General features: G+C 43.8%; 2 protein-coding genes across 47 annotated transcripts in view; both read right to left on the reverse strand.

The window, feature by feature from the left end:
* SORBS1 (sorbin and SH3 domain containing 1) overlaps nt 1-14,267 on the reverse strand; it is a 227,861-nt gene that overhangs the window by 132,728 nt on the left and 80,866 nt on the right. The window lies entirely within an intron of this gene.
* LOC125084400 (F-box/LRR-repeat protein 21-like) lies at nt 472-1,348 on the reverse strand (the record flags this gene model as incomplete). Its single annotated transcript, XM_047701630.1, is given in 2 exon segments — nt 472-818; nt 821-1,348. Coding segments are annotated over 2 exon segments (831 nt in total), but the record flags the coding sequence as incomplete, so codon positions are not given.

Raw genomic sequence — 14,267 nt, forward strand, 5'->3', positions numbered from 1 at the left:
GCACCCAACATCAGTACAGAACTCTGCAGGTTCTAGAATAGCAGTGCCCTTGGCTGTCTGCAAAAAAGGTCGGTAATTGAGTTCAATTAAAAAAAAAAAAAAGGAAAAGAAATACAATGTGGTCAATGTTTAAGAAGGTCTCATGTGGTCAAAGGACTCTGAGAGCATCATAATATATCAGGGTTGGAAAGGACCACAGTTTCCAAATGTTATGAAGTCCTGACCAATCCACTGACATGAAAAAGCAAATCAAGACACACATCTTCCCTAAAACAGAAAGACCCCCCGACCCTGATGGGCTCTTTCCCCAGGATGGGGAGTGGGGGAAGGCCAAGCACGTCAGCAAGAGTTGTTACAGCTCTTAGGCTTGTGTTCCTGCTGTGCTTTCTAGAAGCACAAGCATCCATGATCACAGGCATTTGTAAGCCCCAAGAGCACTAAAGGATTCTTTTTTTTTTTTTTTTTTGCATCCCAACTTTGTTTTTTAATAGAATGAAATTCAATTTGCCCAGGATTTTCACTCACGACATCAATTCGAAGATGCTCTAGGTTAACATGAGTTTCACTTGAAAGTGCTAGGAGAAATTCATCACTTAGAATGTAATAATTCAATGCCAGTTCTCTAAGGCCTTGACAGCGATCAGCTACACAAAGGATTCCATCAGAGGAAACATGCGGACAGCTACTCATTTTTAGGAGTCTTAGGGTATCACTATTATTGGCCACAAGAATTTTCAATGAAGGATCATCCACTGGTGTGTCTTCAATTTTGATCGATGATAATGATTTTGAGTTGACAAAGACAACTGTAAGTGCTTTGACACATTCATAAAACTTGGCTTGGCTGTTGAAATCAAGCCCAAGGTCTGGATAGAACAATTTACCAGCTGAGAAAGTATATCGCAGGCAGCTTCCGCTGATTCAGTACTACTATCCACCTTAAAGCTAACATACTGGAGATGGGTAGCATGCTTTTTAATGATCTGCTGAATGAGATCAGGATGTGTGGACTTAAAATAGGAAGTCGCTGACTGGTTCAGTTCAAATTCAAACTTTCTCCAAAGGTCAGGAATATGAAAAACTTCATTCCATTTCCTACAAACTGAAGACGCACGGGCCCGATCTATTAAAGGAAGATACTGAAAAATGCGTAATACTACATAGTGAGGCAAACTCCCCCAGTCTAGAAGGACAGTGTGCATGTGGTTGTGATTGAGAGAAGAGAAGAAGCCAACTTTTGGTTGTTTCACTGCTGGTGAAGACCGGACGATTTTATTCACAAGAGATAAATTGTTCCTCTTCATTCCTCCAAAGACGGAAAAAAATGACCAAATTCAGGAAGGTGGGTCCCGCGCAGGCCCCTGCTGCGTGGCCCCGGGGGTGCCTCCTCCCGGCGTGAGTGGGAGGGCTTCTGCCTGCTGGTCTTCAGCTACACCTCTGTGCCCGCCTGCGCTGTCAAACTGCACTAAAGGATTCTAAATGGCTTTTAAAAATTTCATCGTGGCATTCTTTCCTCAAGTGGGGGGATGGGAAAGCAGCAGTAGAAAATTAAAATCTAAGGTTTCATAACATTTATATTAGGTTCAAATGTCCTTAAAACTGAAGTCTAAAATCTTATAGAACAAGTACAAAATTGGGGAATAAATGACTTTCTCCCTTTTAAAAAAATAAATCATTAATTTAAGGCAAGTCCACAATCAAATGCCCTTTGGTACTGCTGAGCCCATTAATTCATTTAACAGAAGTTCACTATATGTGAGGAATGAATAGTGGCTCTTCTATTTTAATTTATAGTATGTTGGGCATAGCTGGAAGTCAAACCACCGGGATTCTAACAGAGGGCATTTTAAGAAGACTGCAGAGATGGAGGAAAGATAAAGGACCCATACAAAAATCTCCCCTATCCTACCCTTTAAGCATGCAACAAAAATCTGTCATAGAAATGTAACTTTAGAACTCTTGGGTTGGTTCCCAATCTTCTTCTAGGGAGCTGCAGTATTTGCAGAGTTTGGAGAAAATCCAGCGTAAGAAGCACATAATTATAGACTTTCTCCCTATCTGTTTAATAATAAAAGCGCAAAAATAAGGTTTTTCTTATGCAAAAATGTAAAGCCTAAATAAATATGCTAGGTTATAAGGGAGGGGACTAAAATATGAGCTTAAAATTCTTAAAAATGACGAAAAATGCTTGAACTCTCAGCACGGTGATGAAGCATTTCAAATCCCCACCTGCTAATGTCACAGCTCTGAAAATGGCCTGGCAGACCCAAATACACAGAATCGGGTGCGGCGAAGGCTTAGGGAGCAAGAAATCCGGGAGGACTACAGGAAGTCTGCCAACAGGCCTGGCTAGATTGTCATGTCCAACCAGTGAATAAGGACAGAACATCTCAGTGATGCCAAAATTTACATCTAGGTGTGATTTAAGATACTCACTGCTCCTGCTTCACTGCTGGTTACACCAAAGTCCAAGGAGAAGGGAGGGAGGGGCAGGAGGGCTCCGGAAGGTGCCCCAGACGCTGACCAGACAAGAACCAGCTGGAAGGGCCCTTTCTTGGAACTGCCCAGCAGTTGGGCATTCACTCACTGAACATGGACAAGCAGCAGAGTCCTTCCAGTGAGGGGCCAGACGGGGAAACCCTCCTCTGGCCATTCGGCTCGGCTCCCTCATTAAATTCAGAGTGAAACCAGCTGCCAGAAAAGGCAAAGGGTGACCCAGCCATGGCTCTGGAAATTCCTAGCAAAGAAAATAGATTGAATGCCTGGGTCGTGGGAGCTCCCAGATCACAGTACAAGAAGGCCGACTTCAGGCCTTCTGCGAAAGATAAGGAAATCATTCTTAGAGTATTGCTCTGCTCCTGCTGGAAATAAAGTGTGGTTTCTCTTAGAATGAGTTGGGTCCATTGTCATTAGGGAAAGAGAACAGATGGAGGAAGAGACAGACAGAGGGGCAAGGGTTCTCCAAAGACTGGGAAAACAGAGCTGATGACTAGCAGACCAACTCAAACAATATTTCGACAAAAATTATCGATTCTTTACAACAATTATTAAAATTATATGGATAAATACATATATGATCCTTCACTGAAGGGGAAATTTTTATTTAAATCTTATTCTTCTATCACTGAAATCTACACCAACATTAAGAAATATTTAAATATAGATGTTATATGAAATCACTTTTAAGCCAAAGAAATTTCAAGATTAAGTAATTTTTTCCCCTCTCATGTCCTGATTATTTTTTCTCCTTAAAAGCCATATCTGTAATAAGGAACATGGCAAGACCCAGTCTGACCAAGTTACTATTCTGAAAGCCACAAATGCTGCTATGTGGTTGGAAGAGCCTAATGAAACTGTCATTGTCTTTCTGTGGAAAACTGGCTGCTGGCTTTACTTCTACCCCCAAATAAATCATATCTATTACATTAAATATTGGTCTTAACACTGGATAGGAGGTCTTTCTCTTCATTCCTTTTCCTCCAAACTTAGCAATTTACTCTTTTATAAATTCACGAATGACTTAATCATCAATGATTTCCCCAAATGTAAGTTTTCTTATGGATATCAAAAAGTTATCTTAAAGTACTAGTTGCAATATGTTCTTAGTCAACTCCGATGACCAAGAATTCAGAAAAGGAGCATTTTAAAAATTATTTGTATGTGTGCCCTCCAACTAAATTTTTAACTGGTACTTCAATTTTCATTATAAATTTGAGTTGTCTGGATTCAAAAATATTGTCAGTTCAGATCACGACTGAAATAATCCTTGCAAAAATGTTCCCTCTGTATCAGAGGGTCGCAAAAGCCGCTGTACTTTGGTCATATGGGGGAAGCCCTTGTTTAAAATGTAGATTACAGGCTCTGCCCCCGGATGAATATGGAGAATATAGAGAATATGGAGAAGTTCCACGGGGACCCTAGAATCTGCATTTCTGGCAGACAGGGTCTAAGGCCGTACTTGAAAAACACTGGTCCATGTGACCAAGTTACTGCAGCATCAAATATCACATGCCCAGAGCTCCAGCATCACACTCGACACAAAGCTGGAAATGATGATGAATTTGTTGCATCAAATTAAATATAATTTATAATTTGCATTGATTGTGTCAGAATTTCATTTAAGCAGGGAGAGAGTTTTTCCTTTTTTCCCTGCAAAATGTTCGCAGCACATAAGACAATGTGCAAATGCAATCCCACTTTCGGGGGCCTGCCAGGCATGACTGCTGCCCCATCTGCACACTGTCTGGCACGGGCCTTCCAAATGAGAGACTTCCGAGGAGCTCACTCAACTATTAGCTTAAATATTCCTGAACTGAATAATCGAGAAAGCCAAGAAATCAAACTCACCCCAAATTTAGGACTGTTTCATACCATAACCCATAAAATGACGATACCCTTTATAAAAAAGATATATTTCGATACATCTGTTGATGCCATCTAAAGAGCTTTTTTTTTAATTAAACAGGCATTGTTTTCTAAAAAATCCATTAAATATTTTATCCTATCATATTATTATAAGGGCAACATTTTACCCAACTCAAACTCCTAACTTCTCAACATGTTTCCACTAGGCGGTTCCATTAACTACTCAGCAACAGCAAATAGCTTCTGGGAGAAGCAACAGGGAAAACAGTTAAAACTGAAAGAATTCCAAAGTGATTAAGTATCAAGTGCTTTTTTAGAAGAATCCCTTTTTCATCTCAAGAGTGCAGTTCTTTTTACATCTAATGGGTTTTTTTATTTTTTAAAGTACAAAAGAAATATAAGCACAGAATTTAACATTTGAAAATTAAAGAAAAAGATCCATACTGTCGCCACCCAAACACAGCCTCCTCACCTGCAGGACCACGCTTCCACAAATACAACTCACACCCCGGTGAGCTTGTTTCTGAATCCAGGTAACAGTAAAATATTCAGGATTATCCTACTCTGCAGCTTGCAAACTTTTTTAAGTTGGAGAGCTGGGGAGCTCTATACCCAGGTCTGTTTCCCGTTTCTTTCAGAAGGTTGCCAAATCTGATTTGTCCCCCCTAGCAATAAATAAAATACGGTTATTTTTATCATCAAGAGCTCCCCTTTTAAGCACAGGCACTATACGTAGCATGTTATATACAGTATCTCCTATAAGCAGATTATGTGTATACTGCTGCTACCAGTTTAGAAAGGAGGCCACTGGGGCGCCTGGCTGGCTCAGTCAGGTGAGGCTCTGACTCTTGGTTTTGGCTCAGATCATGATCTCAGGGGTCATGAGACTGAGCCCCGCATTGGGCTCTACACTCAGCATGGAGTCTGCTTGAGTTTCCCTCTACCTCTGCTCCTCCCCCTCACCAACCCCATGTTCACATACTCTCTCTCTCAAAGGAAAAGAGAAAAGACAGAAGAGAGAGAAGAGAAAAAAGGAGGCAACGATTCAAAGTTGTCCTTGGGGTGACATGACCAGTAGGCTGTGGAATTATGACGTAAAACCTGAAGGGACCTTCAATCCCAGGCTCATAAAGACCACCTCATACTAGCTTTGCATTGCATTTCCCTTCCTTCTACTCCCTCCACTCATTTTGTAAACAGCATTTGTTTTTCCTGGCGGTTAAGAGAATGAGAGCGACAGCTCATTCCACAGACATACCCAGCCTTTACCAAGTGCCTGCTGAGCACCACACGCTGCTTGGGGCTGGCTACAGAGATGAACGCCATCATTGCCCTCGAGAGGCTTACAAGCCAAGCTGTGGAGGGTGCTTAAAGACCAAATAATGGTGCTCCTTGTTTTGTTAAAGCCACATGATGCCTAGACATGGTCCACGGCTGGCTGCTGAGAGCGTGACAGGGAACAGGAGCTTGAACTGAGACCTGTGACCAGACACAAGGGACCCCTTTGGTCCATGGAATGAACTGGGAACTAGGGAAAGACTATAAGCTGTTCACTGCAGATTCCAAAATTAGAATTTTTTGGTTCTACAAACAGAGATGTTAAAAGAGAAACGTTAGTTTGAAGTAAGATAGAGTTTTGGAAAATCTGAAAACATTTTTAAAAAACTTGTCATAGTTCTACTGTCGGGGTCATTCTCCAGTTCCACGTAGTTGTTTGAGTCCGGCTGTTTACTCCCTTGCTCTGACTCTCGTCAAGTCAAGTGGCAAAGATATCCCAAGTTCCAGTAAACACAGCTTGTTTTAGCTCTGGCACGGGTGCTGGGGGGAGGCTGGGAGTCAGGGTTGTGGCCAAGCATGGGCCACGGGCTTTACAGACAGGCAGTTTTCCCCACGCCCCAGCAAGGCAGTGAAGGTGATCTATGTGAGAGAACCCAAGGAAATGGGCCCGTGTCAGTGGATCATGGTCATGAACGTCCCCTTCTCCTTCCCTCACTAACCCTTGGCAAACCCACGCTTTCCCTTCAGTAAGAGAGGTCTGTTGCCTCTCTCTACCCATGCCCTCACCTTCCCGCAGAGATGTGGTGATTAAGGATGTGGGCTCAGTATTAATTATCAGCTCCATCAGTGACTGGCTGTGTGATCTTGGGCAAGTGAACGTGTGGTTCCACATGGGTACAATGGAGGAATCACAGCATTCCTCCTGTGTGGAGGTTTGGTTTGGGGTAACATTAGTCAAACACAGCACAAAGCTGGGCATAGTGCCGTGCTTGACAAATTACAGCTTTGACTTGGGGCACTCGTGGCCTAGCCCACCTTGTCCCTTTTTTGCTCTCATACTATTCATTCTTCTGTAAATCAGGAATAATTCTTTGAAGGGTGGCTGAGTACTCTACACATTCACTCTACTCTTTGCAGTGACGGACTCTTGGAGGATGGTCAATAAGTATTTGGGGGTTTTGTTTCTGTTTATCTGGCTCTGAGGAACCTTTAAAAACCCACAGAAGTAAGAGACTCTCTTACACTTACAGGGAACTATCTCAGTAACTTACATGGAAAGTATTCAATAAAAATCAGTGTTGGGTTTATTTTGTTATGAAGGAACTTAGAAATAATCCAGTTTGATACCTTCACTGTATAGAGGAGAAAGCAGTCCACGTGGGAAAGAAGAGGCCTGCCCACATGGGTAGAGTGAGCTTGTGACCTGGATGGGAACAAAACAAGGGCTTTTAACTCCCAAATCAGTACTGTTTCCCCCAAAGGATATTGTCTTCTTTTTCTGTAGGCCAGTTGGTAAAGAGAATGTCATGCTAACACCATATTTCAAGAGGAACAAAATTCTTTATTTGTTACAAATATTCTTTCTGAATTTTCACACTGTGCCTTGAACATGTAGTAAAGGAGCAGTACATATTTTTATTTGCTTTTACATAAAAAGGCAAATGACGTTACAAAATACACCTTATGAAAATTCTTCTAGATACTAACATTCCATATCCATATACAAAGAAAATAGTGGAACATCCCAGATGACAAAACGGTAACCCTGGTCTAACAGCCTATGTCCCCCCAAAATTCTTATATTGAAAACCTAATATCCAAGGTGATGGTACTAGAAGGTGGGGTCTTTGGGACATGATTAGGTTTTAAGGGTGGAGCCCTCATAAATGGGGTTAGTGTCCTTACAAAAGAGGTCACAGAGTGACCCCTCGTCCCTTCTGCCACGTGAGACTATGACGAGAAGTCTGCAGCATGGACAAGGCCTCACCACAACATGACTGTGCTGGTGCCTTGACCTGGAATGTCCCCAAACTGTGAGAAATAAATTTCCATTGTTTTTAAACCACCCAGTGTGTGGTATTACATTAGAGTGGCCTGAAAAGATGAAGACACTGGTTAACTACAACATCCAGTTGTTGAAGAAAGAGAAATACCACGGAATGAAGTATCCTAGCATCCTTATTACACTTTATCTATGAGCCAAAAGGCGTCTAGAGAGCATCGCTCTGGGCATCAGTGACCATGATTCTGCATTTGTACCACACACTGAACACTACTTAGGATGGCTCCAAATTCAAATTTCCTAACTCTTCGTACCAATAACTTAAGTTCCAGTTTTCCAGAAACTAGAACTCATCCAGTTTCCAGAAACTTGTCCCCAAATAAATCAAGTCAGTAAGCATTGTGTAAAATACAACTGTAAGACAAAACAGACTAAAAACCCGCAAAAGGAAGGCTCACGTGCTCACCTTCAGGGGCACACACTGACCTGAAGGGGTCTGCGGCTGTAGGTGGGATGCACACTCGTAGAAGCCCCCAGCATAGAGCCAGTGTGACAGCAGACACAGAGTGAGCAGCAACGCCAATTCTACAATCAGAATCTTTACTTGCCTGTTTTCCTAGGAACCAAATGGCAAGGAAAGCGTGTAACACCGGCTTCTTAAACATAAAAACACAAAACCTTTTTTTTCCTCATGATACTATTCTGAAGCCAGAAAACACCAAGCTCAAACTCCTCAACTTTCTTCACCGTTGTTATCCGGTTGAACTACACCAAATGCCCTGAGAGCCAAAAAGAGTCAAATATTGGAACATCACAGGACTTCGATTAACATACAACATTATGAGGGAAGCTAAGAGCTCTGTCATTGAAGGCAGCCTCAAGTACCGTTTCAGGCAAATTCTCTCTAGTTCACGATTGTCCTCAAAGAGTTCTGAGGTGGAGAAAGCAGGAGGGCCTGGGGTTAATAGTTGTCTAAGTTACCAAAAACTCCATTGAGGAGAACTCTTCATCCTCCCAGCGTCCCTATTAAAGTCGCACTGCAGAATAATTTATGAGATGTCTGAGGAATGTTGTGGAAAAAAAATATGTCTGACAGTTAAGACTATTTTAAAACACCTCTCTTGTAAAAAAGAGCTGGAGGTGTGGCAGGTTGGGCCTCGCTGGTGCCTGGGGGAGAGCTGAAGCGTTCAGCGGTCTGGGGCAGAGGCCTGGCATAGCTTCAAAGCTCCGGGGCCCAGGCGGGCTCTCCCAGCCCCTCTGAGGTGCGACCAGGCAAAGACGGCATCTCTGTTCCTAACTGGGGCCTCCTCACTGTTTGCCCTGCAGGTTCCCTGCTGCCTAAGGAAACACGCAAAATATTTCCGTGAAGGACCGCTGTGTGGAAGCAACAGGAAATAAAGGTTTACTCCAGTGACTCCCTGCTAATAGAGAGGCAGGGGTCGCATCTAAGAATCACAGTTTTCCAAGCGACTTGTTATTTTTACCAGATGTTTTCAAAGGCAGGGCTTGTGCACAGTATTTGAGAGGTGTTTTTGTTTCTGGAATAAAGAGGACTTGACCATAAGATATATTCTAATGGAGCAATAAGAGCCAACCCAAACTTAACATCACATGGGGAAAGGAACCTCCTCCGAAAAAGGACGTTTCAGTTTTCTCAGGGTATAAAAGGAATGAAGCGTTCATATCCAAAACTTCCTGACAGAGGTAAAAATCGAGAAGATCTTAGAAAACTCAACCTTGACCATCCTCTAACAAAGGTCTTAGGCTAAGGGGACTTCACTGGACCAGTGCGGCCCCAGCATAAAAACTGGAGTCAGAAGCACCTGGGGGTCCCACCATGACCTCTTCCTTCTTCCACTTGCTTGCCCACCTCCCAGAACCAGCACCATTTCCATTTGGTGGAGGCACCTAGGAAAAGAGCACTCTTGCATGCTACTCCCACAGCAAGCCTTCCCGAGCTGCGCCATATGTCTCCAAAGTTTCGCTCTACCTCGTCCCAACCCCAACGAGCTAAGCGGCCTCATTCATGCCCTTCCGATGGCTCCCATAGCATCCAAAAATATTTTCTAGAATGGGACAAATCCCCCAAAAATGATGGATGACAGATTTCCACAGCCTCAACACACTTGGGCATGGGAACTGCCTGTTGCCCGCCTTTCTCTCTCCCCCATATATGTAAACTGCACACTTCTGTTAATTTAAGTATTTGCCTACTGCGCTATCTTCTCCTGTCTACAGATTGCTCAGAGTAACACATCTGGCTCAGAGCATGAGCTTCTGGAGAGCAGTGTTTTCAGCCTCATCACACGGAGAAAGACGGAGGGGAAAGAAGATGTTCCTCTAAAGAAACATGTGGGGACAGTGCCGGGTTGCGAGTCTGACAGAGGCGTGACTGTGCCTCCGTTCCCCAGCTAACATCGAAGGGTAACTTCCTCTGCCTCCTTGAACTTCACTTTCCTCTCTGCAAAGCATGAAATAATAAAACCTATCTTTGGGGTGATTATGAGGACTGAACCGGATACATGAGAAACCTTGCATATACAGAGGAGTAAGTCCTGCGTCAACCATTGTTGCTTTTCCCAAACTCTGCCTACACCTTTTATAAATAGTTCCTTTATTTAAATCTCCTAAAATTACCTGATTTGAATGTGCCATAGGATTCTTGCCAGGACTCCCAATACGCTCAGGAAGTGACATTTGCCTTAACTTGCCTTCCCTGCTTCTCCCGTAGTAGTACATGGTTTTCTACCTAAGAAAAACTTGCTGCTTTAAAAATATGTAACCTTTTATTCTTCAGTGTTTAGTTACTTCCGTTTTGTTCCAATGCTCAAGTTGTTGTGTAAGTCTGATTTACCCAAATTATAAATCCTGGCATCATGTCTGATTCACCCTATGTTTAAAGTTTTGGAGTTTTGGACTCATTTACAGGGCTTTGAAATCGCAAGGCTGGGGCACCCGGGTGGCATAGTCCGTGAAGTGTCTGCCTTCAGCTCAGGTCATGAACCCAGGGTCCTGGGATCAGGCCCCGTGTTGGGGGGCGGGGGGGGGTGTGTGTCTCTGCTCAGCAGGGGGCCTCCTTCTCCCTCTCTCTCTGCTGCTCCCCCTGCTTGAGCTTTCTTGCTGTCTCTCTAATAAAATCTTAAAAAAAAAAATTGAAGGCTAACAGGATCTTCACACATTACCTGGTCCAGCATCTCCCAAAAATGTGTTCCACAAAATATTGTTGCCAGAAAAGCCAACAGGCAACAGCAAAGACATTCTAGAATCTAACAAATTTGCTACCTCTTTCCACAGTGACTCTCCATGACCTTCAGTGACATATTGAGGTATCTGAGAAGTCTGGCCATCAGAAATCCTATTGAAATTCACTAAGGCAGCTGCATTCCTTTCATTTATTTGCCCACATAATGGTTTCCCCACCTCATCCTCTAGGGCACCGATTAACATCCTGCAGAACAAACCTCTACAAACTAACCCTCGAATGGGAGAAAAGAGACAAAAATTCCCTTCCCTAAGGTCAATCAGCAAACAGCAGAAGTGGCATCAGTCCTAGACCAAGCCCGCCCCCAACCCCCAGACCCTTGTGCTTCTCACCATAGCAGAGGGTCTCTAACTCCATCATACAGCAGAGGGTCTCTAACGCCATCATACAGCAGATGGCCAGGAGTGCTCATGAAACTGCAGACTGCTGAGCCCCGCCCCCAGACAGTCTCATTCAGCAGGTCAGCTGTGCATTTCCAACAGTCCTGGGGGGCTGGGGCGCTGCTGCTACTGCTGCTTGAGGGACGGAAGCACGCGTCCCTGCCTAAGGAGTGAAGACCTGGCGGGGAAGCCAAGGCATTGACACAGGAAAATGCCTACATGAATCTACACGACAACAGGGTTAATAACTAACAGTTCAACACACAAGGGTTTACCTAATAGCCAAACAGTCCAGAGTCAAAAAAAACTACAAAAACCAGACAGTGGGAATTCGCTAGATGTGAAAGGATATGAAAGCCTGAGTTGGGGGAGGGAGGAGGATAACTGGGAAGACCATTCCAAGTGGCAACAATGGTTCCTATTATCCAAATATTTGTTTGCGGAATGGAAGGGACCTGGCTGTGCATGTCTTTGGAGAGCACCCTGGTTCTTACATTTGAATATGGGTGTGACTGCTATTTCAAAAATTCACAGCAAAACACTTCATGCAAAATAGAGTAGCTCCTCTCCAAAGGAGTGATTTGGAAGATCGAGCAAAGGTCTTCCTGCTCCCTTTCCAGCTGTAGCTTCACTTCCCCTCCCAGGGTACCCAGAGGTCCACCTCCAAGACATTAAACCAAGGGCCGAGCAAAGGTGGCCACCGAGTCTGGAAGCCAGCTGGCTCATGCTTCTCTTGGGAAGTGGGGGTAAAACGGTCAGAGCAGGCCTCCTGCAAGTGCCTTCTAATGGAGCTTCGATGAAGTACAACATTTTCAAGACCTCTCCCGCACATCCACCTCCCCCCACAAAAAGAATTATCTGGGAAAATAATTAGTGTTAAGTTGGCTATAGCAAATTTTCTCCAAAGGAATAGCCAAGAATGAAAACACCATTCTCTATGATCACCTCAGGAGCCGGTGTAACGCTCCGTGGCCCCTAATTGCAATCTTGCAAGGCTGTCACTTGCTACTGCTTTCAAAGAAACAGCAATGACCTCACTAGGGTAGAGAAATGGCAAGCCTGACTCTCACTCACTCACTTGCCGGCTTCACTGAAAACTGGTTAACAACGGGGAAGATGCAAGTGACAACCACTGGGACATCATCCCCTCTCCCCGTGGAAGCAGAAAAAGCACACGGGTTAGCCGTAGGGCAAGTCAGGAGGAGAGTGGGGAGGAAGAACACTGGGATCCGGGTGGGAGAGGTTAGTCCAAGGGCCGTGCTGATGGCAGGAGGAAGTGTGACGCAGGACAGGAAGGGTAAAGGAACGGATGTCCGCGAGCACCTGCTGTGTGCCATGCACTGCTGGGTCCTTTATCTACTGTTTCATCAGCCTTGAAGTCCTAGGAGGTGGGTGGATGTCTTCATTTACAACACCCTGTAAGTGTATGGTCAAACACCTGGCAAATGCCAACACCGGGACTTTACCTTTGGTTTGTCTGAATCCAAAAGTGGTGGTCTTCAATGATGTGAGATTCATAGGTAACATAAGTCCCTGTACCTTCCACTAAAGTTAACTAAATCAGGGTAAATACACTCTCCGGTCTTTCCCAAAGATTTATACTTTCAAATATGGTGAAATCATTAAATAAATTTGAGTCATACGCACAGGCACACAATGTATTTGCCTAAATGTAACATATTTAAGCATCATAAAGTTCTAAGCTAGTTACGGGAGGGGGGGAAATTTTTGAGCCATTTGTTAAAAAGTATCACCATGGGCAATGTACTTGACACCTTTGAAGGGGTCTGGACACATGAGTGGAGTGGCCAGAAATCCAATCTTCCCTTTCCTCCTCCAGGATGTACACAGAAGCAACAATGAAAGGGGGGAGGGGAGGAGGAACATGGCATTTCAGTAAATTTAGGAGCTGGAACCCACACATTCAAAACCTATCTGTTACTAGTAGTGGTTCAGAAACATGCAGAGATAAGTTCAGAGATTTCCACATCACACAAAACGATACCACTCGTGAACAGGTACAGACCTGTCGACGTGCCTGGCACTGTGCATAAGCTTTCTACAGACGAAGGCTTTTAATCATCACGTCCTGCCTCTAAGATAAAGACTATCTTAGAAATGATGAAACTGAGGTCCAGTAAGAATAAGTAACTGGCCAAGATCCCAGAGTTCAGTAGTAAATGAAGAAACTAAGACTTCAACCCAGGCCCTTGGGCTCTAGAGCCCACACTGATAACCACCGAGAGGGAGAGCCCATCCCATAGCAGATGTATGGGATTATCAGTATGCCATGATTTCAGCAGCAGAAGGGGAAAAGAGCCTAAATACCACTCATAGACTATTTTTTCTATGCTCTGACGCAACTACTCAACAAAACTCTTAAAGACCATGAGGTAGCTCAAGATGTGAGATGGAATCATTTCTAAGATTATGGTTAAATAGAAAAGCCAAGTTCAAAACACCACGGATAGCGTGAAGTCATTTGTGTGAAGAAAATAGACATACAGATTTACAGATGCTGAGAAAATCTTGAGCACAGTTTGCAAGAAACCGGTGCCCAGCACTGCTTCCGAAGAGAGGGCTGGGGCAGGAATTCACAGATAGAGAGAGAGACACGAAAGATTTACTTTCCATCACAAAGATTTTTCTAATTTTTGAATTCTGAACATGGTCACGTATCACCTACTTATTTAAAGCAAATTCAGGGGCACTTGGGTGGCTCAGTGGGTCAAAGCCTCTGCCTTCAGCTCGGGTCATGATCCCAGGGTCCTGGGATTGAGCCCCACATTGGGCTCTCTGCTCAGCAGGGAGCCTGCTTCTCCCCCTCTCTCTCTGCCTGCCTCTCTGCTTACTTGTGACCTCTATCTGTCAAATAAATAAATAAATAAATAAATAAATAAATAAATAAATAAAATCTTTTAAAAAAAAAAGCAAATTCAAAGACAAAAATTATTTGAAGAAAATTCCGGTGGAATGTCTT

The sequence above is a fragment of the Lutra lutra genome, chromosome 14 (genome assembly GCF_902655055.1).
Source record: "Lutra lutra chromosome 14, mLutLut1.2, whole genome shotgun sequence".
In the NCBI taxonomy this organism is placed as follows: domain Eukaryota; kingdom Metazoa; phylum Chordata; class Mammalia; order Carnivora; family Mustelidae; genus Lutra; species Lutra lutra.